The following is a 27,669-nucleotide window of genomic DNA, read 5'->3' on the forward strand; positions in this document are numbered from 1 at the left end:
CCTTGTCATCTCTTTGCCAACGGCAGTTTGATTAATTTAGCTTTCCAGAAACTCCTCCTTTTTCTGCTAACAGATAATCTTATCCCATCCCCTGGTGAAATGTTGTGTTCCTCATTTCAGTGCCTTGGTTGACAGGAAGGTCAGGAGCTGGAGCTGTCTGGTTGGTTCTTCTTTCAAGGACAGCTTGTAATCAAATGATGGCATTGACATGATAAAAGCTTTCTCTGTCTCCTGATATGAATTGGTTTGGGTTCCCAGTGGCTGGTCCATCGTGTTGTAGGATTTGTTCTGGTGGCCATTCAATACTTTTCCCCATTTTTGGGTGCTCCCGCAAGCTAAGGTTGCATCAACTGAGTGTTTTTTTCTTATTCCATCTTCAAATACTTGAATTCCAGCTGACCTCCCTGAACTTGTTATAGGAAAAACCCCAGTGCTCTGATACACCCTGTACAGCACAGACAGTGACAGCATATGTTGGAGTGGGCAGAGGGATGATCCCCCCCTTATTTTAGTGCAGTTTTCACAACATTCTCCATTTGCTGTTTCCCTTTGCAGCTTCAGCCATTTCTGTTGCAGAGTCAGAGATCCTCAGCATGGGCTCTGCCTTCAGCAGTGCAGATTCCATCTGTGCAAGCAGGCAGAGCTTGGGGTGAGGGGCAGAGGGAATCAGCCAATTCCTGCCCAGACAAGAAGAGCCAGGTACATTGTCCCCACTTTGCCCCAGCAGTGTTAATTTGCATTTCTAAAGCTCCTCTCTTGGCTGCCTGCTTAAGAGTTTAGGGGTCACCTTTAAATCTCTTCTAGTGATGCAGCCTAAAGGTGAACTTCGAAAAACCCAGATCAAAATTTTGGTATCTTTTGCAGCTACGCACAAACATAGACAAAAAATCCCAAGGTAATTCAGCTTTTTCTACTTCCCCTCGGAAGAAAAACTGATTCTTACCTCCTTTACCCAAACATAACCAGCTATATAGAAGTATGAGTATTAAAAAAATACTCTAATGCTATAAACTTTGCACTGAAACTTTAGGAAAAAGAAAAACTTCACTATTCTTTTTAGTGTTAGAATCAAGGCATTCCTTGATTCTGGCCAGGATGTGTAACAGAAATCATTCCATCCTCACATAACCTGGGTGTGCAGAGAAAATCATTCCATTATATGTGGGTTTTACTAGGTTTTTCCCAAAGTTGTGCAGTCTCAAGCCATCTAAATAGTTGGTTTAATGTTCTGTAGTTTCAAGTTGTGCAGTTTTTAGTATTTGGTTTCCTGTTGGACCCGGATTCCTTTGCTTGTGCTGTTAATGAGGTGGGAAGTGCTGGATTTCCTTCTCAGCCTTTTGCAGATCAGGTGTCTGCAGCCCTGCCGGGGGCAGTGTCTGGTGTAGGTGTTGGTTGCTGTTTGCTGCTGGGGTTGATGTTTTGCTGCTGGTCGTTATCTTTGTGGGTATCTTTCGGGCCATTCCCAGTGTGTTGAGGTGTGAAACTCATCTCCACTGAGTGGTGTAACATCCCTTAACAAAACCTTTAACATTTCTTTCCCCAAGGCCAAGGCAAAGCAAGCCTGAGTAGAGAAATCAAAGGTTAACAATGTTCAAGTCTATGAGCTGGTCTATTTTCTATGGATGCACTGGCAGGCAGGGCAGTGTGTGAGTGTGAGTGAGAGCCAGAGTGGAATTGTCCCGGTGTCTCCCCAGCAGCTGTGGCAGTGCAGGCCCAGCGAGCACTGAAGCTGCAGCAGTGGCAGCAAGGGCTGGCCCCGGTGGCTGGAGCTGCCCAAGGAGGGTGGCCAGGCCGAGGATTTCAGCAGAGGATGTGTGGGCAGGCCCAGGGCCTTGCCCCGCTGTGGAGCCCTGGCTGCTGCTGCTGCGCTGCCTTCAGTGCAGGCTCAGGGGGGCCTCCCATCCTCCTGCTGCAGGCGGGAAGTGCAAATCTCCGGGGCTGCAGAGACCTGGAGCCCAGGCTGAGGGGTCCCCCCGTGTTCAGCTGTGCTGGCGGCTGTTTCTGGCCTCGGGGCCCCTTGGCATGGGCCACGCCACTTGGCCACCAGTGGTGCTGCTTTGCACTCCTTAGGCAGAGCCCATGTCCTGCTTGGATGTTGGCAGCAGCAAAGTGCCAAGGCAGGCTCTGTGCCAGCCCAGCTTCCTGGGGGAGAGATTGCACCAGAGACAGGATTCTGGCCACAGACTGCTTTAAATGTGCATCCCTTATCTCCACCCTGCACTAGGTGGAGAATTCCCAGGGTAAGGAATTCCTGATATCAATTGCAAGGGGAAATAATTGAATATGTGCCCTGTGTCTGGCTCTTCTTCTTGCCCAAGCCAATGGCAAAAACCATACCCATGGCATCTTGGTCTCTATCCCCAGCTTCCAAAGGTGTTTCTTTCTTTCCCCTTTCATTCTTTGTACCCAGCCTGAGCTCTGGGGTTGCCAAGAGGTTACGGAGGTCCCATTGTATTCCTAAAGCTTCCATAAGCCCCTGGAGGATCTTTCCTGTAAAATGAGTTCTGCTTCCTGAGTCTGTTGCTTCCACAATCCGTTTTATTGGAATTATGTCTTTTAGAAATGCCTTAGTAAGTGATCCAGTGGTTGCTGAGCAATCAGAATTGCTTTTGCCCCCCTGTTAGGTGAGATGGGGTCACCAGAAGATATTGAAGCCTTCCTGCTCAGGGCATTTCAGTGCCAGGCTCTTACAAGCACACACAGCTGTGCTGGTTGAGCTGACCATGGGGGTAACCTGCACTTTGTCTGATTCCCTTTCCTCAATAACAGCATGTCTTGGAACTCTTTTCCCTTCTGCTGCCCTTGAAGAGCCATCCACAAAGACATTTTCTGCCTCAGGCCAGGCAATGTCTCCTGAATCTCCCCCAGGCTGGGTCTGGAGCTGTGTCACGTGAATGCAGTGCTGGGTTTCTTCCCAGCCCCTCTGTGGGCTGTTCAAACAGGAGGCTGGGTTAAACCCTTCCCCTGTGCTCAGTTCTGAATCCTCCTGTGCCACTGAACAAGTTTCACACTGTAATAACCGAGCACTGCTCATCCATTGCGAGGCTCTTTTGGTGATCAAAGCTTGACCTTGATGGCAGACTGGAACAGTTGGAGATCCTGTTGTCATCAGGTTTTGGCACTCAGTTCCCGTTGAAGCTGTGGCTGCATAATTCTGCAGACAATGAGGCCACTTTGGCCACTGGGCGAAACATTTTGGCCCAAGAATTCCTTTGGCATGGCCCCGTTTAACATTCACCTACAATTCCAATTTCTTTTCTGAGTCTGGAAGAGCCACAGCTGCAGAATCAATATTTTTAGGTTTTCATTTTCTGAAGTTTTGCTCTCTTTCTCCTGTCCATACCACAGCATGGAGGCTGTCTGGGGTCAAAAAGTCCTACAATGTTCTGGCTGGAAAGAGAATCCTCAATCCAGGCTGTGTAATTCTGTATTAATCCTCAAAATTGTTTCAGGTCCTTTTTGGTGCTGGGATATGTTACTTCTTAGATTGCCCAGACCCTCTCTAGGTAAATCCACCAGGAATCTTCAGTCCAAATATTTCCAAAATATTTAACCATTTTCTTCTCAATTTGCCTTTTTCTTTTTTCTTTTTCCAGATACTCAAAAGATGTTTTTTGCCAGGAAATTCAGCCATTTCACAGGGGCTTTGTCTAGCACTTGTTCTTGTCCTCCTCATTGGAACCATCTGATTCCCTGACTGGCAGGATAGGAGTGCTGTAGGGAGACATCCCTGGCTCCAAGAGCCCTGCCTTTAGCAGGGACTCCATACCAGGCTGTGAGCCCTTCCTTCCCTCCCCTGGAACAGGGTGTTGCTTTTAGACACCACTTGTCCTGGTTGCTTCCAAGTAATTTGGAGAGGCTCCACATCAAATTTTCCCTCTTTCCCTGTGGCTGCCCACACCTCTGGGTTCCCTTCAGCACAGGCCTTGCCAGACATTTGACACAAAGGTACAGCAGCAATAGCCTCTGTATCACCTTTTACAATATCCCAATGCCACCATCAAATTCCATCCTAGTTAATTACAATCACAGTAGGAAGAAAAATAAATTAGTTTATTTCAAATCTATCCTCCACAGCTTGTAATAATAATTGAACAAATTATACCAGCTCGGCTTTCCCATTTATTCCCTTAATAATGCAAACATTCCTTTACAATTTTCCCTCCTTAGGTGTAAGATTCAGGGTGGATGGAGAGGCCCCTGTGTCCATCAGGAGAGGCCTCCTCTGGATGCAGACCCAGCCTGAATGTTCTGCAGGGCTCCAGTGTGGTGGGTCCCCGGTGGGATGGGAGCTCAGAGAGCCCTGCCAATCCATGTCCATGCAGGGGTGGACTTGCTCCTGCTGAGGGTGCTGCTGTCTGTGCTTGCAGTGTCCTTGTGGGCTGCAGCTGGAGCCCTGACTCCTTCCCAGGGGCTGTTTGGGTGGGCTCTGCCCTGGCCAGGAGGGCAATGCCTCTGCCAGGTGCTTGTGGCCGACCCCGTCATGCCCTGGGTGCTGGGGCCCCCTTGGGCCCTGGGGTTGATCCCTCAGGGGCTGTGGGAACTCTGCCGTGGCCTTTGCCTTCAGCTTGGCCTTTTGCTCATCCCTTCTTGCCTTCAGCTGCTGTGCCTTTGTGCCCAAGTGCTGCAGGGCTTCTTCTGCCACTCCTGCAGCCCCGGTCACTGCCTGTGGGTGCTCATCCTCTGAGAGCTGCTGAGCTTTCTGCAAAACCTTTCCTTTCTGCAGGGACCCAAAGCAAATCCTGAACAGCAAATCCTGATCCTTCCATGTGCACTCTGCATTTCCCAGCTGTTCCTTTGTTTTCCCCGTTGTGCTCAGGGTCCCTGCCCAGCCCGTGTGGCAGAGCCGGTGCCTGTCCTGCCGCAGTGTCCAAAGGCGGCCCCCCCGGCGGGCAGGGCCGGCAGCTCCCCGGGGCCGGGCAGCGGCCGGGGCGTCCCGCAGCCTCCTGGGGGCCGGGGGCCACTGCCGGCCCTGCCCGGGGCTGGTGGGGTCAGGCAGCGCCCGGCGCTGAGCCCCGGCTGCCCCACAGCCCCGGCCCGGCCCCGCAGCTCCCCACAGGCCCCAGCCCGTGCTCCCGGTGCCGCACCTCTGCGCCCAGTGCTGCCGCTGCCAGCGCAGAGAAACCCCTGGCATCCTGACCTCCTGCTTTTCCTCTCCTGGAAACCGGGGATGGAAAGCATCTGGATCAGGGTGGCAAATTCTGGAAAAGACCCTGCTGGATAACATCCCAAATATATTTCTCTTCCTCCTCTTTTTCATCCTCCTTTTTCTTACCTTATAGATTCTTCCTGCTGCTTCTTGTCTGAACCATATTGCTGCACACTCCCCTTCACCCGATCCCTTCCCAGCACACCAACGCCATCCATAGACTACTGTCCAAATCCCTTCTCCACTTCCCTTCTTGCCCCCCTGGGTGTCCATGTCCTTAATTACCTCTGGGAGAATATGCAAACTACCTCAGCATTCTCCCAAGGGACCCTTCAGAGACATTTTGGGATCATCATCCCTTTGGCCAGGACCCCTCCCTGGCTTTCCCTTTTCTCCCCTCCATGGGTGCCCTGCCATGTTCACTCCCTGAGGATCCCAGGGCACTCACTGATGAGATTTTCAGTGCTCTCTCCCTGCTGACTCTTCACAGACCCCCTGATGTGTCACTCGTCTGTCTCCTGGTCACTCCCGGGTCCCCAATCAATCCCCGGTGCTGCCGCCAGCCAAGGGAGCCGATCACCCAAAGTGGGTGAGGCACCTTCAGCTGCACTCCCTGCCCGCCGCCCCGGACGGTGGAAGGAATTCGGGATGAACCCCAGGGTGTGTGGAAAAATTGACATCACCAGAGGATTCTGTCCACAGAGCAGACAGGAGTACTGTAAAAGTAATTTCTTTCCTAAAAATGGGAGAGGCCATAAGACATTCCCCATGGGATCTCTCCAACTGTTGGAGGACACAGCCTCCTCTTCATCCTAATTCTCCTGGCCACATCTCCCTCTGCTTTCCTCATTGGCTGAAGCACTTAGAGGTACAGACTTCCCAATCCACCTTCTATATACCCCCTTCATATTCGCCCCACTTTTTTATTTGAAACGATATTCATGGCTCTGTTAAGTCTTGTTCTCCTGGAGGTTCATGAATTGAGCAGGACCTTGTCTGAATAGCAGTCTGTGTCATCAACTGATGACACTTTCTGCAACCGATTGCTTCTCCTGTCACTTCCTTTATGTACAGGCTCCCTGCCCTATCTCCACGGAGATTCAGAGCATCTGTTTGTAAAGACACTTTCCTGTTGTTCCTTTCATGGGTCCCCCGTTTGTGGGACATCCCCCCTGGAGCAGGGTGTCCCCTCTGTGCTGCAGCCCCAGGGCTCGGGCCGAGCTCAGCCAATCAGAGCCCGCGGCGCTGATGACTCACCAGTTGCCAGGCAGACTCGCAGCTCCCCGCGTTCCCCACCTGGACCCCACCTGCGCCCCCCCTCGGCCCCATGGCCCCGCGAGGGGAATTTGGGGAGGTGGGAGTGGGGCAGCGCCAAGGCCGGGCCCCCCCGCGCTGTCCTGGCGGGAGCGGCTGCAGTGGGGACCGAGTGTGGGCGGGAGCGGCCGAGAGCCCAGCGCTGCCCCAGCCCGACCTGCCCCAGCTCCATCCCTGCCCCTGCGCTGGGATGCTGTGGGGCTGGGGGGAAGAGGGAGCCGGCAGTGGGTGCTGGGCCTGGGGGCAGGAGGAGAAGGGAAGGGGAAGCAGGCTTGAGAAACAGAATGGTCAAACGATTCAGGTGGCATGAGAAGGGGGGAATTTGCAGGATAAGGAGGAATGGCACTAGGAAGAGGAGTGTGAGGAAGAACAGGCACACAAGAGGAGGAGGAGAAGGAGCAGAAAGAGGAAGCAGCAGAAGGTTCCACCAGTCCTTATAGGTGCAGCCTCTCCCTCAGCCCAGGAGCGCTGCTCCCCCCACATGCAGCAGGTGACTGTGGAGGGGGATCCACAATTTTCACGGGGTGAATCTTGGTGTTTCTGAGCTTTCTTGGGCTAAATGTTGGTGCTTTGGTTTTATGTGGCAGCTGAATCTTTATCTTTTGGAGGAGGTTTTTGCTGGCTTTTGATGTTTGGGGTTTTTTTGTTCTGTGTTTTGGAAGTTTACGGGATTTTTGGGCTGAATCTTGGTGCTTTGGAGGTTCTTACAGACACAAGATTCCCAATGACTTCCTGAGATGAACTTGGGCAAGGAGGAACCTCCAGTCCAAGGTGCTCTTCTCTTTTTTTTCCCCCAAACCAGGATTTGTCATTCCCTGGGTGTGGCTGGATGGAGGAGGAGGAAAAGCCCCGGAGATGCTGCAGGAGGAGGAGCTGCAAACCCAGCCCAGGGAGCTGCGGGGAGGAAAGAGCCCCCCTGAGCCAGGAAGGCGGGCGGAGATCCAGGCGGAGCTCGGAGCTGGTGCAGAAGCCGCATGGCAGGGAGAAGCCCCACAAGTGCTTGGAATGTGGGAAGGGTTTCAGCTGGAGCTCCAGCCTCATCCGGCACCAGAAGATCCACACTGGGGAGAGGCCCTACGAGTGTGGGGAGTGTGGGAAGAGATTTCAGAGAAGCTCCCATCTCCTCAGACATGAGCGGATTCATACAGAGGAGAGGCCCTACTGCTGCCCCGACTGTGGGAAGGGCTTCAAGCACAACTCCAGCCTCACCGTGCACCGGCGCATCCACACCGGGGAGAGGCCCTACGAGTGTGGGAAGTGTGGGAAGGGCTTCAGACACAGGTCTAACCTGGTCGACCACCAGGTGATCCACACTGGGGAACAGCCCTATGAGTGCTTGGAATGTGGGAAGAGCTTTGGGTGGAGCTCTGCCTTGGGAATACACCAGCGCATCCACACTGGGGAGAGGCCCTACGAGTGTCCCCAGTGTGGGAAGAGGTTTCAGACCAGCTCCGATGTTCTCAAGCATGAACGGATTCACACAGAGGAGAGGCCCTACCGCTGCCCCGACTGTGGGAAGGGCTTCAAGCACAACTTCCACCTCACCGTGCACCGGCGCATCCACACCGGGGAGAGGCCCTACGAGTGTGGGAAGTGTGGGAAGAGCTTCACACAGAGATCAACCTTGACCAAACACCAACGGAGGCACCACTAAGGGAAGCCCTGTGAGTGCCCAGATGAGGGAAGAGCTTGGTGCACTGCTGCAGCTCCATGACCCATGGGAGGATCCGGGCTGGATGATCCCCAGTGACCCCCGTTGGGCAGAGCCCTGGTGTCCCCATATGGGGAATAAAACAGAGAGTAAAGCAATGGAGCTGATAAAGGGGCCCAATATCTGAGGCCTGACTGTGCAGAAACTGTGGGAGACACAGACACAGTTTAAATCTCCCTGGGCAAGAAGAGGGGACAGTGGGGGGTGACAGGGGTGTGACAGAGGGGATGAGGGGGTGACAAAGGGACAGAGGGGACATCAGAGCCCTCCAGGGAGGGGACAAAGGGGTCACTGGGAGGACACAGGGGCCACTGCAGGAGGCCACAAGTGCCACCAGGTCCCTGACACCTCCCCTGTCCCCTCCCCAGGTGTCCCCGTATCAGCTGGAGTCACTGGTGAATGTGGTGGCCACCCTGTGTGTGGCAGCCACCGTGACCAGGTTACAGAGGGACGAGCAGCAGGTCATGTCCCCAGAGTCCCTGCACGTGAACCTGAGGAACTTCACCTGGAGTCTCGGTGAGACGCTGGAGCAGGGCGATGTCACCTCCCTGGGCCACCGTGGTGTCCCCTCCCTGGGCCAGGCCCTGGCCGTGCTTGGGGCCACCCCAGGGGCCACCTGGGCCGATGTGAGAGCTGCGGGCTGGGCCTGGCAGGAGTTGGTGGTCAGGCTCGAGGACAGCCGGGCCCTGCTGGCCTGGGATGCCACCGAGCTCTGCGACGCCCGCTGGGACGCGGCCATCGCTGCCATCCAGGCCGGGGACCTGCAGAACGTGGCCACCCGCAGGAGGACAGCTGGGAGCAGCCTGGTGGCCACAGCCCAGCAGCTGAAGGTGGCCCTGGGCAGGGAAAAGAGGGCCTTGGCAGGGCCACCCACAAGGCCCAGGTGGCTGCAGCCACCAACGAGACCATGGGAGAGGCCGTGGTGGCCAGCAGCCAAGCCATGGTGGCCACCAGAAGAGGACATTGGGCACAGGTGGCCCTGGGGCCGCTGGAGCGCTTGGTGGAAGAGTGTGAAGGAGGCAGGTGGTTCCTCGAGGAGCTGCAGCGCCGACCCGGGGACATCGAGGCCATCCTGGAGGGGACAAAGAAGGTGTCCCCCGATGTCCCTGAGGCCTTGGTGGCCGAAGTGGCTGAGTTTGAGCAGCCGTGGGATGTCAGTGCCTGCCTGGGCAAGGATCACCTGCTGGGGACACTTGGGGACATCCACGACCTCCTCTTGAGTCCCTGTGGTGGCTCCGGCGGCCCCGGTGGCCCCAGCAGGTGCGCCCTGGCCCAGCGGTGCCAAAAAGCCGTGGAGGATCTCCCCAGGCTGCTGCAGCGATGGCACTGCTCTGATGCCATCAGGGACAGTGACATCCTGGTGGACAGCGCTGGCGTCACCAGTCCCCTCCTTGCGCGGGATTTGAGACCAATTCGGAGAATTTTCTGGGAATTTTCATGGGCATTGTCCCACATGCTGATGGGAGTTTCTGGGATGACGTTACCAGCCGCACCTGGGGACATTCTGAGAGCACTCAGAAGGCTTTTGCATTCCCCTGCTGCCTTTTGCATTTTTCTGCTTTTTCTATTGGGTTTGGCATTTCTCTATTGCCTTTTGCAGGTTACTGTTGACTCCCAGCATTTTGCTCAGGTGCTCATACTGATATTGATTATTGATAATTCCTTGCAGCTGCTCGCTGGCACAATAAAATCTCAGAGTTTCCATGGACAAGTCCAAGGCAGTGTGAGCTTTCTGCCAGGATTTAGGAATCCTTTACGAATCCAATTCTCACATCCCTGGGCCCCCCCGGTCCCGGCGCTGTTCCCGGGGGTCCTGCGGCTCTGGGGGGTCAAAGGGGAGGGGGCGGAACCCCCGTGATGGGTGGGGGGCACAAAGGGGGGTCCGGGCCCGGTGCTCGGGGGGGTCGGGGGCACTGAAGGGGTGCGGGTGCGGTTTTTGGGGGGTCCCGGTGCTCAGTGAGGGGGGGTTAGTGTTCAGCAGCGGGGGCTGTCCAGGGACCCCCCCCGACCCCCCCAAATCCCAGCCGGGTGTGAGAAACAAAGTTCACTAAGGGATTACTAAATAAAGTTTAATCAGGGATAAAAAAGGGTTTTGGGGCTTGGCCAAAGAACTGGCCCTCAACTTAACCCTTCGTTCTCCGGATCCGGTTCCACTGCAGGGCCACGAACACACTCCTGAGTTTTGACATTATTCAAACACTCCCGGGAAGTTTGGGTGTCCCAGGAACTCGTGTTTGGGTCTCACCTCTGTCTTGTCTGCAGGACATTCTGTAGATTAAGTCGATATTTTTGATTTCTTCTCATGGTTCCACCCTGTTGTTTCAGGCCCCCGATAAATTCATAAATTCTTCTGAGTTTTGTGTCACTGGTATCACCTGGTGAGGCTGGTCCGCAGATGTGGGAAACAACTGAATTGTTTTACACCTGAGTCAGTCACACAAAAGCATTTTTACATTGCATAGTCTCTATTTCAATATTTATTATTGATCTATTTAATGATTATCTATTTTTAATATTCTAAGGCCTATGACATAATATCTGTTTATTACTCTAGCAGTAAATTTATTATACACTGCACACATAAAGGGAGCGATTTTATTGTACCAGCGAGCTGCTGCAAGGAATTATGAGTAATCAATATCAAGTACCACAGCAAAATCCTCGTGCTCAATAACAACGTGCAGAAGGCAATACAGAATTTCAAAAGCTGATTATTCTATTGTCATTTATAACCCGGCTCTGCTGCAAGGCATCGAGGGGCTCATTCATCCCCTGACCCACTGCCACCCCCATCAGTGTCCCCAGAGCATCCTCAGAATGTCCCCAAGTGTCCCCAGTGACATCACCCCAGGAATTCCCATCGGCATTTGGGACAATTGCAATGAAAATTCCCAGAAAATTCCCCGAATTCGTCTCAAATCCAGTGTGGTTTGTGGAGAGGGGAGAAGTGACAGCAGTGATGTCCCTGATGATGTCACCGTCCCCGAGGACGTCACAGCGGTGACATCGCTGTCCCTGCAGCAGCCTCCGGATGTCCTCTGTGAAAAATGCATATTTTATGGTTGGCTTTTTGCAGGTATTAAATTGAATAGGATTTGTATTATGTTATTGGCCTGGTTTGTAATATGAGCTTGTATTCTATTTGCCATCTGTTGGAGGTTGGGCAGGTTTGTTATCTCTCCCAAAGACAATGGTTTGCTCCGAAGAGGTAATCGTTTGTTAATGGGCCATTGACTGGCTCACTGCAGGGCTGGTAACGTAACACCATCCCATTGTGAGATGCTCCACCCAGAGGGGGAAGCCAAGCACTCTTTTATGGTATAAAGGGGTAGCTTTTGGGGGGACAGAGCAGCTCTCTCTTTGCGGGATTCAGAGAAGCGGCTCCTTCGGTGGGATTCCCAGAGAAGTGGCCCCTTCGCTGGATTCCCAGAGGAAGACCAGCCCAAGTGCCACCAGATCTTCAGAGAAAACTATACCCTTCTAAAGATCGCCACTTCAGCTGCAATTCATCAGCCACTGCAAGAGGAGCAGCTGTCATTTCAACTGGACTGCTACCAACACCCCGAATCCTCAGGTTGTGGACTTTTTTCACTAGTTTTGTTTGTACCGATTGCATTTGCCTTTTTAAATTGTTATTTAGTTTCTCCTAGTAAAGAATTGTTACTCCCATTCCCATATCTTTGCCTGAGAGCCTTTTAATTTAAAAATCCTGATAATTCGGAGGGAGGGGGGTTTACCTTCTCCATTGCACAGGAGGCTTTGTCCTCCTTCACAGACTCCTGTCTTGTCAAACCAAGACAGTTACATTGATTAGTGTTATAAATTGTGACACGACAATTTGAAGTGTCTTAATTCAATAAAGCAATTTTATTTAAAACAGCAAGCAAGTAAGGCAGGCAAAGCACAGCGCTGGGCGGCCAGGAGTCTCCTGCTCCACCAACGGCACGCAAAAATGTTCTGTCCCAACCTTCCTTTTATCCCCCCCCTCCTCCTTGCAGACGTGACTATCCAGATGTAGTCTGATTCTGGTCGTTGTGATAGCTTCTAAGTCTCTTCTTTTGAGATACAGCAAGCAGACCAGATACACACACACCCAGGACTTTAATCTCAACCTCCTTATCACCTTGTAAGCAAATAAGCATTTCAAAGACACACCAGTACATTCTTATGCAAACCTAGGTAAGTAAGCATACCACAGTCTTGCTTCAGTGAATAAATGATCTTCCACTTATCTCAATTCCCCCCTTTTTCTTGTTCATCTTTATTTTGTTCACTGAATCTTTGTAACTCTTGGTGACTTAGTATTAGGGTCTCATCTACATCGTGTATGGGTTCATATTTTGCCTTAATGAGCATTAAATGTGCTGCCTCTAAGCGTCCCTTTATTATTTCTATTGCCTTATTGAAGATGCATGGCCCAAAGGTCAGTGCCAATATTATCAGTATCAGAGGTCCTGCAAGGGTGGATAACAAGGTAGTTAACCAAGGAGATTGATTGAGCCATGATTCATACCAACTTTGCTGTGCCTCTCTTTCCCTCTTTCTCTGCTCTAATCTTCTCCTTAATTCTGCCATGGTGTCTGTAACAACTCCAGTATGATCAGCGTATGCACAGCATTCCTCCTTCAGGGCTACACACAATCCCCCTTGTTGTAATAATAGCAAGTCTAAACCCCTTCTGTTCTGCAACACCACCTCAGATAGGGACCTTAATGATTTTACCAATCCATCGATGGCCTGCTCAATTTTACTCAGATCTTCATCTACTGAAATTCTTAATGCTTTAAATTTCTTTTGTTGATTTACTAGGGATGCCACCCCAGTTCCAGCTCCTATTCCCCCGATGGTAAGGATAGTTGCAATAGTTAAGGCAGTGAGGGGTTCCCTTTTCATTAGATGGTGTTCTGGCACAGTTTGTTGTTCACTTGTATGGTAGGTAATTCTGGGCATAATCGTTACCTGGATGCAGTAGTCTTGGTTTGGATTAAACAGTTTCAGTGAGATGCACGGTGTGACACCCAGAGTGTTACATACCCACTTAGTGTTAGCTGCTGGCAATAGCCAGTCAGCTGGTTTCTTTCCACCTGTTTCTATTACTCCACAAAGGTATTCTCTTTGTGTTGGGATTTTTCCTATGCATCTCCCTTTCCCTGTTACCTGAGCCAAGGTAAGCCCCGGTGTTGTCTCTTTACCCTTTTTCCACAAACACTGATTCGGATTAGTTCCATTCACTCTTCTGGGCTTTGCAGTGACTCCTATGGCTTCATAAAATGGGGGTCTTAAATTATAGCACAGCCAACAGTCTTCCGTCAGTTTTGGGTTGGTTCTGTTTAGGACACCATAACTCGCTTTCATAACCTTCCAGAGTATATTACCTTCCTGGGTTTTTTCCTGTTTGTCTCCTGAAGTGTTTTCATTCTGAATTTTATTCTGGGTCTGATCCCTTTCTTTTGTTTGGTTGGCTAAAACAACCTCCTTTTCTAATAACACTGGGTTTGGCCCTACAGGTTCAGGATCAGGGGGCACAATTTCCTTCTTTATAAATATTAAGCTACCAAAATTGCCAAAATCAGCCGAATATAAACGAATGCCCCAAGTTTTTCCAATTAACCATATACTATCCTCTGGCCTTAATGCAGTAATTTGTATATTCCTGCAAATATTTTCTGGGGGTTTATGACCTGTCCAGTAGCCGGGAGGAATACAACCATCTGGCTTCCAGACCACCTTAATGTATGGATCAGGAGTGGGGGGGTCCCATGTACCAGCTATTGTTTCACAACCCCAATATGCACAGTAATATTGTCCAGGACTATTGCAATACCCTTTACCAGGATTCGAAGCAGGACACATATAAAACGATGAAACCCAATGGGAACCCCAACCAGTACCTAAGGATGCCACAGGTAACTGGAAAGTGGGAGCTCCAGCTGTAGTATTGCTCCTTATAAGTCGTGAATCCTCCCATCTTCCTAAAGTCCACTTGAAAGGTTCATGAGTTGTTACTTCCGCAGTATTACAAGATATACAAAGGAAAATCACAAGCAGTAAGCAAATGGCATGTGGGGTCTGGTTTCTCACACTGCAACAATTATACCCTTGTGACTTCCTTCCCTCTAGTAGCTGGTTATCACCAAAATACCCTTGAGCCCAAAAACTATTTCTGCCTTTGTTACTCCCAGTCCCGGGGTAGTTCCGCAAATATTGCTTGCGTATTCCATCCTGAGGGCTCCTTCCTCCACAGCTGTTTACTCCTCTGCCTCGCCCGTCGACTCGGGTGCTTCGAGCCACAGGGTGCACCATCTTCTCGGCAGCAAGAGTATTCTTCAGGAGGGGATTTATGCCCTCTGGTGCCTTGCCGCATGCAATAAGAACGCCAATTCTGATCTTTTACCTCCGGTGCGGTACAACTGACCCCTTTTAGGTCTTTCCTACAAAGGCCTTTTATGATCTCTGCCACAAATGGGCTCGGCTCGTTTGTATGGTAGCAGTAATAGTCTGGGTGAATGCCCTTTGAGAAAATTTCCCACCACTCTTTAGATTCCAATCGGATTTCCCCTCTAGTCACTTTACAGGTCAGTACCCAAGCTGTAATCTCTCTTTGTACGTTCCAACAGGAATTGCAAGTTCCTCGTGGAGGATACCCTCTGTTGCAATGTGACCACCACCGTTCCCCACACACCTTACAGATATAGCATACAAAAGGATAGCAATTACAATTTTGATTTTTACACTTTAACACTTGAATTACTAATTAGTCCACTATCTAAGTAATATAAGTCTGATGTGTATTCAATCTGATAAGAGTCCATTAGTTTCTCTGTAACTTCAATTTCAGGTTCCCGGGAGGACTGGTTATTTGCCACACAGTGTTGTTAACTGGTCCTTTTACTCGACTGGCATGTGTCCATCCTCTTTCTGCAGTACGAATTGCAGTTTCTGTAGTGAGTAACACAAGATAAGGACCTTCCCATTGTGGGGTTAGTGTAGATTCTTTCCAGGATTTTATTAACACATAGTCTCCTGGGTGCATTTTATGTATTTTTAAATCTAAAGGGGGTCTTTGCGTAATGATTCCTTTTTCCCAAAGTTCATTGTGGCGTTTCATTAAGGCAATAATATATGAGGTTATTTTATAGTCCTTCAACTGGGGGTGGTCTCGGGGTTCCTCCAAATCATATGGCATGTGGGGTCCCCTATCAGAATCTATTGTTTCTACTATCCCATATCTAGGGATTATTTCTTCTAATAATATTCTGACCACTGTCTGAGCAGTAGTCCGAGTAGTGGGGTAAGCTTCTACAAAATGGGTGAGATGATCTACTATTACTAACAAATATTTATATCTACCCACTTTAGGCAATTTAGTGAAGTCTATTTGTATTTTGGCAAAAGGCCTGTGAGCTAATTCCCTTCCTCCCATGGGCCTTTCCCTAAGATGTTTTCTGTTTACTTTTTGACAGATCAGACAATCTCCCACTACTCTTTTAGCCAAATCATAGATTCCAATACTCATATATTTAGTGGCAAATTGATCTACTAATGCTTGAGTTCCCCAATGAGTCTGGTCATGCAATCTTTGCAAAATTTCTGAGGCCTTGCTTTTAGGTAAAACAGTTCTCCCATCTGGGAGCTTCCATTGCCCTTCAGACCCCTCCTCAATTCCCATCTTTTGTAATTTTTCCTTTTCTTGAGTGGTAAAACTATATATTTGCCATTTTTCTTTGGGGGAGTCCACAGATACAGTGTCGCTCTGCCCCATGTCCCCCCGAGTTTGTAGGGCTGCTTTCTTAGCTTCTTGGTCAGCTAAATTATTTCCCCTGTTTCTAAAGTCCAATCCTCTCTGGTGTCCCCTTAAGTGGACCACAGCAATTTGAGCCGGGCCCCTTAAGGCATTTAAAACTTGGACAATTAGCTCTTGATGAATTAGATCTTTTCCCTGTGAGTTTATAAGTCCCCTCTCTTCCCAAATTTTTCCAAATGTGTGCACTATCCCATATGCATATTTAGAGTCTGTGTATATTGTTCCAATTTTTCCTTTTAATAACCTTAAAGCCCTGAGTACTGCATATAATTCACAAGCTTGTGCAGACCAGGAGTTACTTAGTGGTCCGGATTCAATTACCTTTAAATCTTTTTATGGATTTGCAACTACTGGAAACCGGGCCAAAGTCCTCTTATTTATTTCTCTTAAATCGTGCACCAATCTGTAGGACCCATCTGACTTCTTTACAGGCAGGATGGGAGTATTGAAGGGAGACACACAGGGCTCTAAAAGCCCTTTTTCCAATAACCTATCTATTTCAGGTTTTAGTCCTAATTTTCCCTCCCTAGGGATAGGGTATTGTTTTATTCTTACGGGTTTGCCAGGATCACTTATTTCCACTGAGAAAGGCTTAATCTGCAATTTCCCCACCGTTTCTGGGGTATACCACACCTCAGGATTAATTTTCTTTTCATCCTCCACCCTTAAAGGGCAGAGCTTTATCTGTAATTCTTTATTTACAACTTCTAAATTAATACCCAATTCTATTATTAGATCTCTCCCTAATAAATTGTAATCTGCTTCAGGTACCAGTAGTAAAGAACCTATACCACATTTGGAATCAGTTTCTACCATCACATCCTTGATAACAGATACCTCAAAGGGCTCTCCTTTTGCCCCAATTACATGTACAGTGTCAGATGACTTTTTACATCCAAGCGGCAAGGCTTGCACCGTGGATCTTTCAGCCCCGGTATCCACTAAAAATTCCATCTCTTGTTGTTGGGGTCCCACTTTAAGCTTTACCAAGGGCTCCTTATGATGTTTCTTCCCCAACAAATAGAGCCCTTGACACCCCTAATCTTCCTTAAAGGCCTTCTCATCCGCTATCCGTTGTCTGCATCCCCTCTTCATATGTCCCTTCTTTCCACAGTAGAAGCAGACAATTTCACGACCTCTTTCTTTTCCTTCCCTAGAAATATAACTCTGCTCCCGATTCTCCCTTTGTTCTACATTCCTTGCACGGGAATTAGGGTTAGGCCCTTCCCGCACACTTCCATACAATAATGTATCATTTTAACTTTGTCTTTCCCTTTTCTAGATGGGAAAGCATCCCAATTAATTATCATCAAACCCAAGGGGCTATCCCTGGGAATCTGGGGAAGTTTAGCATGGGTCCCCTCTCCCATGGGACCAGAGGGCTTGCTTTTCCTCTGTCCCATCTTCCGGAGTGCACTCAGTTTCTCACACACGTGCTCCCCTGGTTCGTGGCCCAGCCCCTCGTGGGGAATGGAAAACGCACTAATACAGAGTCTGCACTCACTTGGTCTCCACGAGACCTCTCACACACAGCACTCCGGGAAAACCACCCCAAACCGAGCGGGAAACCGGCCTATACTCACGCGTCCTGCGTCTTCGCTGGTTCTTCGTGCACAAAGATTACAGGGGTAACCGGTTCTCCTTTGCCCGTTACTCAATTTAGGTTCGTCGGTGGAGAGTGATCAGAAAGCCTGGGGCAGCCGGGCCGCCATAAGGGCGGGGCGCCTCCCGATCGTCCCGTAGCGACTGATCTACTTCTCCATCTGAGTCACGGCACCAAATTGTTATAAATTGTGACACGACAATTTGAAGTGTCTTAATTCAATAAAGCAATTTTATTTAAAATAGCAAGCGAGTAAGGCAGGCAAAGCACAGCGCTGGGCGGCCGGGGAGTCTCCTGCTCCACCAACGGCACGCAAAAATGTTCTGTCCCAACCTTCCTTTTATCCCCCCCCTTCTCCTTGCAGGCGTGACTCTCCAGATCTAGTGTGAGTCTGGTCGTTGTGATAGCTTCTAAGTCTCTTCTTTTGAGATACAGCAAGCAGACCAGATACACACACCCAGGACTCTAATCTCAACCTCCTTATCACCTTGTAAGCAAATAAGCATTTCAAAGACACACCAGTACATTCTTATGCAAACCAAGGTAAGCGAGCATATCACAGTGAACAAATGATCGTCCACTTATCTCACTCTACACGTTTGTATTAGGATTCCCCCCCACCTTTGCAGGCGAGACCAGGTGTATATTGGAAACTGATTTACAAGTAAGAAGGTGTGGCTCCCCAGGAGATGGGCCATGGCTGGGAAGATACAGGAACCCCCGGTGCTGATCCTTGCCTGAAGGACCCGAGATGGATATCATGGAAATCCTTGGGCAGACACAGGTGAATGCAGCGTTCCCTCCCGTAAATTTCATCAAGGGATTCAACAAACTCCAGACACTGAATTGTTCTCCCTCATCACCAAAGCAGAAAATCTTATTAACATGTGGACTCTGAAGAGAAGACTGACTGCCGAAATCTTGGCCTCAGGCAGAATTTTCCCTATAAAAACCGCTTGTGCCAGGATGGAGGTGTGTGGGCATAGAGGAAAACCTCTGCTGAGGCTGACCTCTTTGTTGCACACCCAGGGCCGACCCCAGGTTCCACTCTGTTCTTTCCTTGTGGCTGGCTAGGTAGAATTTGATTGCAAAATAAATATTTTATTTTTTCATATTAATTTGGCTGGACAAATTTTTATTTATAACAGTTTTAACACATAAAAGGAAGAATTCCCATTTCTTCCACCATCCCAGCCTCAATACATTACCCCACCAGTTAGTTTTTAACACTGTTTTCCCATTTTTGGATTGGTGTCTGGGTTGTTTTTTTCTAGGATGACCTCCCCATTGTCATCTATTTTCAACAATCTGATATATTAAACTTTCCACAAACACCCCCTTCATTAGCGAATAAATAGTCTAAAGCCAGCCTATTCTGGTACACTGCAGTTTTTCCCCATTTTGCCTGCAGGTACTCAATTTGGGTGGGTCTGTGGCTGTTGACATGGGTGTGTGTGACAAAAAGGAACTTTGGTTTCTTTCCATGTAATACTTTCTGTAGCATTTGTGACACGATCTTGCTGCTATCTCAGAAGGGAAAAGACAACAAATGAGAGACAGAAACAGGAATGACAGAGGTCTGGCTTGGCTTATACCCCCACCTCCCCTGCCTGTGGGGTTGCTGCCCACAGCAGGTACGTGTGATCTTCTCGCTGGTGAGTACAGTGCTCAATCCAGGCTTGCCCTCTGTTTCCCTTGTCACTCCTTTTTGCTGATTTTTCTATGCAAGTCCTTTTCAACGCTCCTTTGGTGTGTTTTGGTGTTGCCCATTTTAGATGTGATAGTCCATTCCTCACGTTTCTTCACAAGTCCTCTGCCTCTGTTTCCCACTTTCTCTAACAACCTGAATACCACCTTCTTTCAACTACTCAAAAAGTCCTTTCTCTCACAATACCATTCAACACAATCCACCTGCCTCCAAGGAGGTAAGTAAAGCTCAAAATAAACAATCTACATTATATATACTTCCATTCATCTACATTTACTCACTTCTATTTTTCACTCACTTTCACATACAAGGTACCTTTTACTTTCAAACAGTCTACATTACATATCTACACCCTGAGTGCTCATGGAATGTTAATCCATCAACCCAGCAGGTTTAATCCTGGATGTCTCCCAACCCAGCAGAATTTTAGGTGTTACTGTTTTCGATCCCCTTGGACATTTTTAACCTACAGTCCAGCTGTGTTGTCCAACCCCAGATCCCCTTGGGCATAACCTCAATCCGCAACCCTGAGTGCTCTTGGAATGCAAATCCCCCAACCCTCTGGAAGGAGCCCCTAGAAAACAAACCCCCACGGCTCCTCCCCACCCACCTGATTTGGGAAGAATTTTCTCTGAGAGAAGTGGAAAAGAACCTGTTTATTTAACTAACAAAACACTCCCCAGCACTAAAAAAAATGAACAACACCAGATGACAACAAAACTCTTTCACCACTCTGCAGAGATGACAAATCCAGAAAGTCTCTCCTGGGGGTGGTCGCCTGGGTCTGGGCGCTGGGGATTGCTCTGGGCACTGGGGATGGCTGCTGCAGATCACAGAGCGCAGGCTCCCGGTGCTCCTCGGGGTTCCCAGGTCCCAGTCCAGAGCAGGTTGGATGGTATTCAGAAGAAGGAAAGGGAAAGAAACAGTCAGGGGAGAGAAACAGTCCAGGGAAAGAATTGGACTGCCTAGTTAAACTAACTAACGGGAAAAAGCAAAGGCAAGAGCGGAAGCAAGAGCAAGCAAACAAAGCCAGCAAAAGCAAGCCAAGCCAGCCCGCACAAGCCTCTTGTGGAGAACAGACCATGGGGGGAGGTGAGCCGGCTGATAACAAGGCAAAACAAACCTTCACTTTCAGAGTCAGTTCTGAAAGCACAGAACAGAATATCAAACATGAACAGAACCCACGATTGGGGATACAAACACCAGAACCTCACCCTGGGACACCTGGGTTTCCACATCAGCAGGAGACAGTTCCTTCCAGTCGAAGGGTCAGCGGCAGGGTCCTCATCACACCCGTTCCTTAAATGTTATCCGGCCATGCAGACGGTTTTAGCTACTTCCACAAGCATTTTAAATCAACATTGGCTGTTTCACAAATACCTCTGAGTTATTACTGTCAGTTAGTTACAAAAATAAAAGCATTAGTTATTATTTCACAACTACAGCTACTTCTGCAAAAGTTAACATTCTAATGCACAACCCATGGCATCCACTTCAATATTTTGCAAAAGCCAAAACTATCATGTATGTTTTTCACACTGTGCACAAACTAAACTATCAGCCATGAATGATGTTCTGAGGATATGAGCTACACAGGGGCCAGGGCATTGGCCACAAAAAGCTGACAAATTATACTACAGCAAAAGCAGTTAAAAGTGATTACAAACTCTACTGCATCAAAATCGTTGTGATTAAGAATAAGTTGCAGAAGTCAAGACATAAGAGCAAAAGCCACCAACTACATAGTTCTCTATAACAAACCCAGGGCAGGTGTTTCCCTTGCAGGGAGCCCTGGGGCCTTCCCCGGGCCCCTTCTGCCCTCTGGCAGAGCCGGTGGCATTTTCCAGCACACGCAGTTTGTAACCAAGAGTCGGGTGCAGCCCAGAAGGCTCCGAGCGCCTCCTCCCAGGCTGACTCTGCAGATCCGAGGCTGCTCTGGGCTCTGCCAGGGCTCTGCTGGGGCTCAGCTCTGGGCCAGGCTGGGCCCGCTCTCCCCTCACATTGCTCCGGGCAGCCGAGTCACAGAGGGAGGAGGAAGGGACACCTCAAGGGACTTGAGGTTTAAAAGAGTTTTTATTCAAAAAACTGCCATACCAAACAGGCTGTCATAAGAGCCGTAACAAACAGGCTGTCCTAACTACCATAACCAACTAGCACTGCTAACTACCATCACTAACTAGTTGTCCTAACTAACTACTGTAACTAACAGCTGTCCTCCAGTGCTTCATCTCCTCCGCTGCTCCCTCAGTTGCTTTGCTGCGGTGATCAGAGGGGTCAGGCTGGAGAGAGGCTTGGCTGATGATAAAAACGGGTGCTGCCCAAAGGATAAAAAAGAAAGAAATGAACTGTTACTTTCTCACAGGCTCTGTTGCAACAGGACAAAGGGAAATGGTCAGAAACTCAGGAGAGGGAAGCAGGCTCAGGTTAGATCTAAGGCAGAATCTTTTTGCCAGGAGTGGGGAAACACTGACAGAAGGTGCCCAGGGATGTGGGAGGTGCCTCCTCCCTGGGAACATCCAAGCTCAGGCCAGGCAGGGCTCTGAGCACCGGACCTGCCTGAAGATGGCCCTGCTCCTTGTGGGGCACCAGGGGCAGATGCCCTCGAAAGGACCCTGCCAAGCCAAACCTGGCGAGGATTCTGCTTGCTTTGCGTGTGGAACGCAGCGAGGCTGGAGACTATCGGAGGGGCCCCAGCAGAAAACCCCTCCCTGGCGCTGCTGCTTCCCCTCAGCTGCTCGGCATTCACCTGCAGCAGCTCCTGGGCAGACCAGCGCTGCTCCTCGTCCGGCTCCAGGCTGCACTCGAGGAAGTCCCGCAGCAGAGCCGACAGGCGCCGGGGCTCCTGCAGCTGCGGGGTCCCGTTGTGCCGGATCAGAGCGCGAGCCTGCAGGAAAAGCAAACTCAGCGCTCTGCCAGCTTCCTTCCCACCCACAGGTGCTCACAGCGACCCCGGGTTCTCAGCCCCAGCTCCAGGGGCACTTTCCTCCCTGGCAGAGATGCTGCTCACAGCTCATTTTCCTATGCCAACCAAAAAACCCAAACCCTGGTGCTGCCACAGCCATTGGAAAGAGCTGATGTACTTGCTTCAAATTTTCAGGTCATCCTTACAGACAGAAGAGCTGGAACAGCATAAATCCCAAAGCAAATTGTTGTTGGAGACTGCAGAATATTTGTCTGTGTTGAGGTTCAAGTGCTCTGGGAATTCCCTTCCCCAGGTGCAGAAACCTCCAGCTGCTGCTCCCAGTGCAGGGTCACCCTATGCTCACAGGGCTCTGCAGCCCCTGGAGAATTTGCCTCTTACCATGGCCCTCGTTTCCTTGAAGTAAGGAGGTTCTCCTTCCACCATCTCAATGGTCACAATGCCAAAGGACCAGATGTCCACCTTGGGGCCATAAGGAGAACTGGTCACAACTTCTGGGGCCATCCAGTGAGCAGTGCCCACCATGGAGCTGCACCGGTCCTGCTCAGAGCTGAGCTGAGCACAGAGGCCAAAATCAGCTGAGGACAGAAACAAACACTGTCAAAGGCAGCTGGAATGAGGAAACCAAGCACCAAGACTCCCCATTCTCAGTCTGAGAATGGAGTAGTGAAGTCAGCTGGAAAAGTGCTGAGGGCTGTAGCCAAGGGAAGGTGGAACTGGACCCTTAAAGAAACCCTCAGCTTTCATGCAGTGGCTTTTACTGATTCCCTTTAAGATTTAGATTCCAACTCCTGCCCTCTGGGAGGGCCATACCCAGAGCAAAGCCACCCCTGGCACCCTGCTGCTCTCCGGAGCTCTCTGCAGGGGCAGCCGCTCTCAGCTGGCAGCAGGGGCCGGGCAGTGCCCCCAGCAGCCCTTGTGGGGCTCTGGCCGGCACTGGGAAGCAGCCCCACAGCCGCACCCGGGAGCGCCGTGCCTGGCCAGGAACACCCACCCAGCTTGACAGAGCCGGCCATGCCCAGGAGGATGTTGGAGCTCTTCAGATCTCTGTGGATCACCTGGTTCGCATGGAGGAAATCCAGGCCCTGCAGGCACTGAGAGAGAACAAGAAACACCAGGACAAAAACCAATGGCCGGAATCTATCACACAAGAAAGGACAGGTCCGAATTCTGCCAGCAGCAGCTTTGCTGTGACAGGCCAGGAGTGCAGAGCAGACAGGCTCCAGGCAAACGGTTCAGGGCAAAGCTGAGAACAGCACATCAAATCCAGAACAGACAGAGAGTGCCACAACAGCAGGAAAGAGAGCAAGAACAGAGCAGAAGTGCAGCAATGCTGGCAGGCCGTTCACTGCAGAGGCTCTTTCTTCTCCAGCTCATGAAACCAACAAACAGAGCCCTGAGCATGGAGCCACTCCTGTTCTCACGCCTGTATGGAAGGACCATCGTGTCCAAGCCGTGGCAGCCACAGGCAGGATCCCTCACCTCCCGACTGACAGCTGCCATCTCTCCTTCAGCCATGCGTGTCTGTCTGACAACGTCCTGCAAAGTTCCTCCATCCATGTATTCCATCACCAGCCAGAGATCTCCGCCAACAAGGAAGCTGGAAGAGGAAAGCAGTGGCATGGAGATGAATGTGCAGTGCTCAATTCCCCCATGGAAAAGCCTGGAGTGGAGTTTTGTTTCCAGGTCACTTGTCCATGAGGACAGAATCAGATGGAGAGACATTCCTGCCAGGCTGCAGAGTCCTTGGAATCTGCACAGTCTAAGGGAAGAGACACCTGTGAGAAAGGAGAGTCCTTAGATGGCAAGCAGGTGAAAAATGCAGTTTAGCAACAGCCCAGATCAGTGTGGAACCACAACACTGGCCCCCAGCTGGTTCAGCTTCTGAGCTCATCAGTTCCACCATTCCCTGCAGAACAAGGCAACACAACTCCCAGGGTTATCCAGGGGAGGAGGCCGTGCAGCACTTGGGACAAAAGCAATCAGAAAACCTTTCAGAAAGTCCCTTCAGAAACAGGCAAGGCCAGTGCAAAATGGGCAAATGAGGCATTTGTGCAAACAAGGCCCTGGTTTTCCTGGCATCTGCAGCAATGCAAAAGGGCTGGGAAGAAGAAGCCAAGGGAAATAATTTCTGCTGTGGTTTATCAGCACTTGTTGTAAGACACAGAAAACAGGGTCAGCTTGAAGGAAAAACCAAACCAAAGCAACCAAAGCACACGGAGGGAGCGAACTGCCAGGCTGTTGTTTTGGGAAGATACGGCTGGGTCAGGCATTTTCAAAACAGGCTACAGACTACGGGTGCCAGGAAAGGTTAAGGCAGGGCCCGTGCACGGGATGAGGCCTGGAGCACTCACCTGTCCAAAGAGTTGACAATGTTGGGGTTCTTCTTGTCCTTCAGGAGCAGGAGCTCATTCACAGCGTGTTCCCCGTTCTGCCCTCTGAGACTCATTTTCTTTATGGCCACCTGAGGGGACATTGCAGACCTTTAACTGGAGGAGTCTGTGGCAGGAGGCCACAGCCAACACGGGGCGAGGCTTTTTGGAGCGACGGAGCCGGGCTGTGCCAAACTGCCCTGGGATGGGCACCAGAACTCAGCAAGGGCCACTCCCACAGCCCATTGCTCTGCTCGCTGGGGCTGCTTACAGGACTCACGGCCAGAGACATTTGGCCTTGCAAGCTCTGCAGAAATGGCCCCTCAGCTGTCAGCCTCCCAGCTCTAACCACATTCTCTGCACCTACAGTCTTCTCAAATGGCCTCAACACTCTCATTATTATTCAAACACATTTTGCAAGCGGGAGGTAATTCTGGTTCTGTGAAAACAGAGCAAAACAGCCAGGAACCCTTTAGCAATTCCATGGGATTTGGTCATGATTTCAGATGCAGCTGCTCTGTTTGGGATTGCACAACAAAGCAAACACACACATCCATTGCTCAGGTGATCCCTGTCACAGGCTGTCACTGACCCCAGACCCAAACACAACTGCAGGGTTTAGGAGAGAGCTTTGCTCTGGACATCCATCTTCTCATTTCTGTCCCTCTCTCTCTGTGGACAGCTGAAGTGGAACTAAAGTCCCAAATTGAGCCCAAGCAGGATCTCACCCTAATTAGGCCTTGAGGTACCCTTTGAAGATGAAAGGCAGGATGGAAAAACTGCTAAATAGTGTTCCTGTCTGCAGCTGGGGTGAAGATAAATTTGGCCTCAGTCTCCAACACTGATCCATTCACACTTTTAGATATGAAGAGCAAGCCAGCATGTCCTGCTCTGACAGACACTGCTGCCCTCCTTGCATCCCTTTGGGCACTCCAGAAGGACTGAGTGTGTCCCAGCTGTGCTCTGCAGGCTGACACTGCTCTGCCTTCAGAGGAGCAGCCTGTGCAGGAAAGCTCTGCTGGCCCCCAGAGCTGCAGCCACAGCTCCCAGCAGAGGGGAGAGCCCTGGAGAGCTGCCAGACGTGCTGGGCGTGTTGGCACTGACCTCTCCTCCAGTGGCCCTGTCGAGTCCTTTGGAAACAGTTCCAAAAGCCCTGGAGACAAAACAGCAGAGAAGAAAGAAGCAGCACTTGAGGCCCTGGGAGTGAAAGCCAGCCCAGACAGGAGATCTCTGCTGCCTGCAGCGCTCACAAACACCTGGGTGCATTGACCCTTGCAACAACAGCACAGCAGCCACCAGCCCTCTGCCATGCCAGGTGTGCAAGGGAAAACTGAGACCCAACACGAAGGAATTGGGCTGGAGCAAATCCCAAATGTCCACGCTGAATTGCTTTAGTTCAAAACCTGAGGTGAGCAATGGGTGTCTAAAGAACTGGAAAAGAATGCATTTCATCCTTTTCCATTTCCTGCCTAAGACCTGCAGGATCCACAAGGGCCCTGCCATCAGGCAGGTGATGCATTTTCCCCCAGAGTGCATCAGCTCTGTGTCTGTTGCTGAATGTATGGGCTCTACGAGCTGTGCTAGAATAGAGCACTTATTAGTTCATCTCCGGCTCCTGTTTCTAAACCTTTAGGTTGTTAATTCTGACCGGAAGATATTTTATGAAGCAAAATATTTGAAAGAAATCTCCTTGAGAGCTGTTGTCTGACAGTCTCCAGATGGTGAGTGGCTCTTTTAGGCAATCCAGTTCCAGACACAGAAGATCTCACAGGTCCTGCTCCTTGCTGCAGGCAGGACACTGCCAGCCTCAGGGGCCTGTGACGGCTCCTTCTGACCACAGTTCTCAATTCTGATCAGGACTGAGAGACAGCAGGATGGCACCCCAGTGTCTGAAGGTGTTTGGAGCTCTCCTGACTTCTCCCTTGATCCTGCACCAGCACAGCCCCTGGGCTGCTTGTGCAGAAGTAGCTGCCACGCACTTACCCTTGGCCAATCTGCTCCACTTCCAGGTATTTCTCGGCAGGCTCCGCCACGCTCACGATGTTCCCTGAAAGAAACCACGTGGAAGAGGCTCCCTCCCAGAGCGAGACCCCGCCAGAGCAGAGCCAGAATGCAGCCCCACTCCCTGGGGCCGTGAGCCCCTTGGTCTCAGCTGGGAAGGACAATAAATGCCCCTGTGACATTCAGCTGCAGAGCAATGCTGGCTGCAGCTGATGCCGAGACACACACACAGCCCCCTGCTCTGAACACAGGAACAGAGCAGACGTACTCAGCTGCACCAGGCACCACTCCCCTCTCCCCTCTGGCTGCAGGGCTGTGCTGCTGTCAGAACCTTCAGCCCAGGATCCCACAGCGGAGGGAGGTTCCGTGTCCTCTTCCCAAGCACAGGGAGGTTCAGTGTCCTCTTCCCAAGCACAGGGAGGTTCTGGGTCCTCTTCCCAAAATGCTGCAGGTTCGCCATCATCTTTCCAAGCCAGGGGATGTTCACTGTCCTCTTCCCATGCTGGGAGAAGTTCACCCTCCTCTTCCCAAGGCACAGGATGTCCTCTGTCCTCATCCCACAGCGGGAGATGTCCTCTGTCCTCATCCCACACCATGGGGGCTTGGCCATCCTCGTCCTGCACCAGGGGACATCCACTGCCCTCGTCCCACGCCGGGAGATGTCCACTGTCCTTGTCCCACGCCGCGGGAGCCTCGCCGCTGTATTCCCACAGCGCGGGATGTTCGCCCTTGTCTCCCAGAGCAGCGAGAAGTTCACTGTCATCTCCCGGCACCGAGGGAAGTTCACCAGCGTCCCCCAGAACAGCGGGGAGCTCACTGCTGTCTTCCTCCTCTTTGGCCTCCTCTTTGGGAGCAGAGGGAGCCAGAGGAGGGGCTGGTGCTGCTTTTGTGCCCTGTGGACAGATGGCAGCGTGAGGGACGGGAAGTTCTATCTCAGTGATCACCTTATTTACCTTCAGCTGCACATCCAGCTGCACAAAGCAGAAATTGGGTTTGGAGTCCTTCAAACTAACAATGGGCTAAAGTCGACATTGCCACTTATTGTTGGGAAAACGATATTCCACTGTGGCTAAAGCTAGCAAGCAAT

The 27,669-nt window shown here is 50.7% G+C and overlaps 1 protein-coding gene across 1 annotated transcript in view; it reads left to right on the forward strand.

The window, feature by feature from the left end:
• LOC144247940 (uncharacterized) overlaps window positions 1-27,669 on the forward strand; it is a gene marked incomplete at its 5' end in the record, with an annotated part of 684,260 nt that overhangs the window by 636,592 nt on the left and 19,999 nt on the right. The window contains 1 exon segment of the mRNA XM_077789686.1: window positions 7,535-8,047. Coding sequence (XP_077645812.1) covers window positions 7,535-8,047 — 513 coding nt within the window.

This window comes from Lonchura striata, chromosome 36, assembly GCF_046129695.1.
Source record: "Lonchura striata isolate bLonStr1 chromosome 36, bLonStr1.mat, whole genome shotgun sequence".
Classification (NCBI taxonomy): domain Eukaryota; kingdom Metazoa; phylum Chordata; class Aves; order Passeriformes; family Estrildidae; genus Lonchura; species Lonchura striata.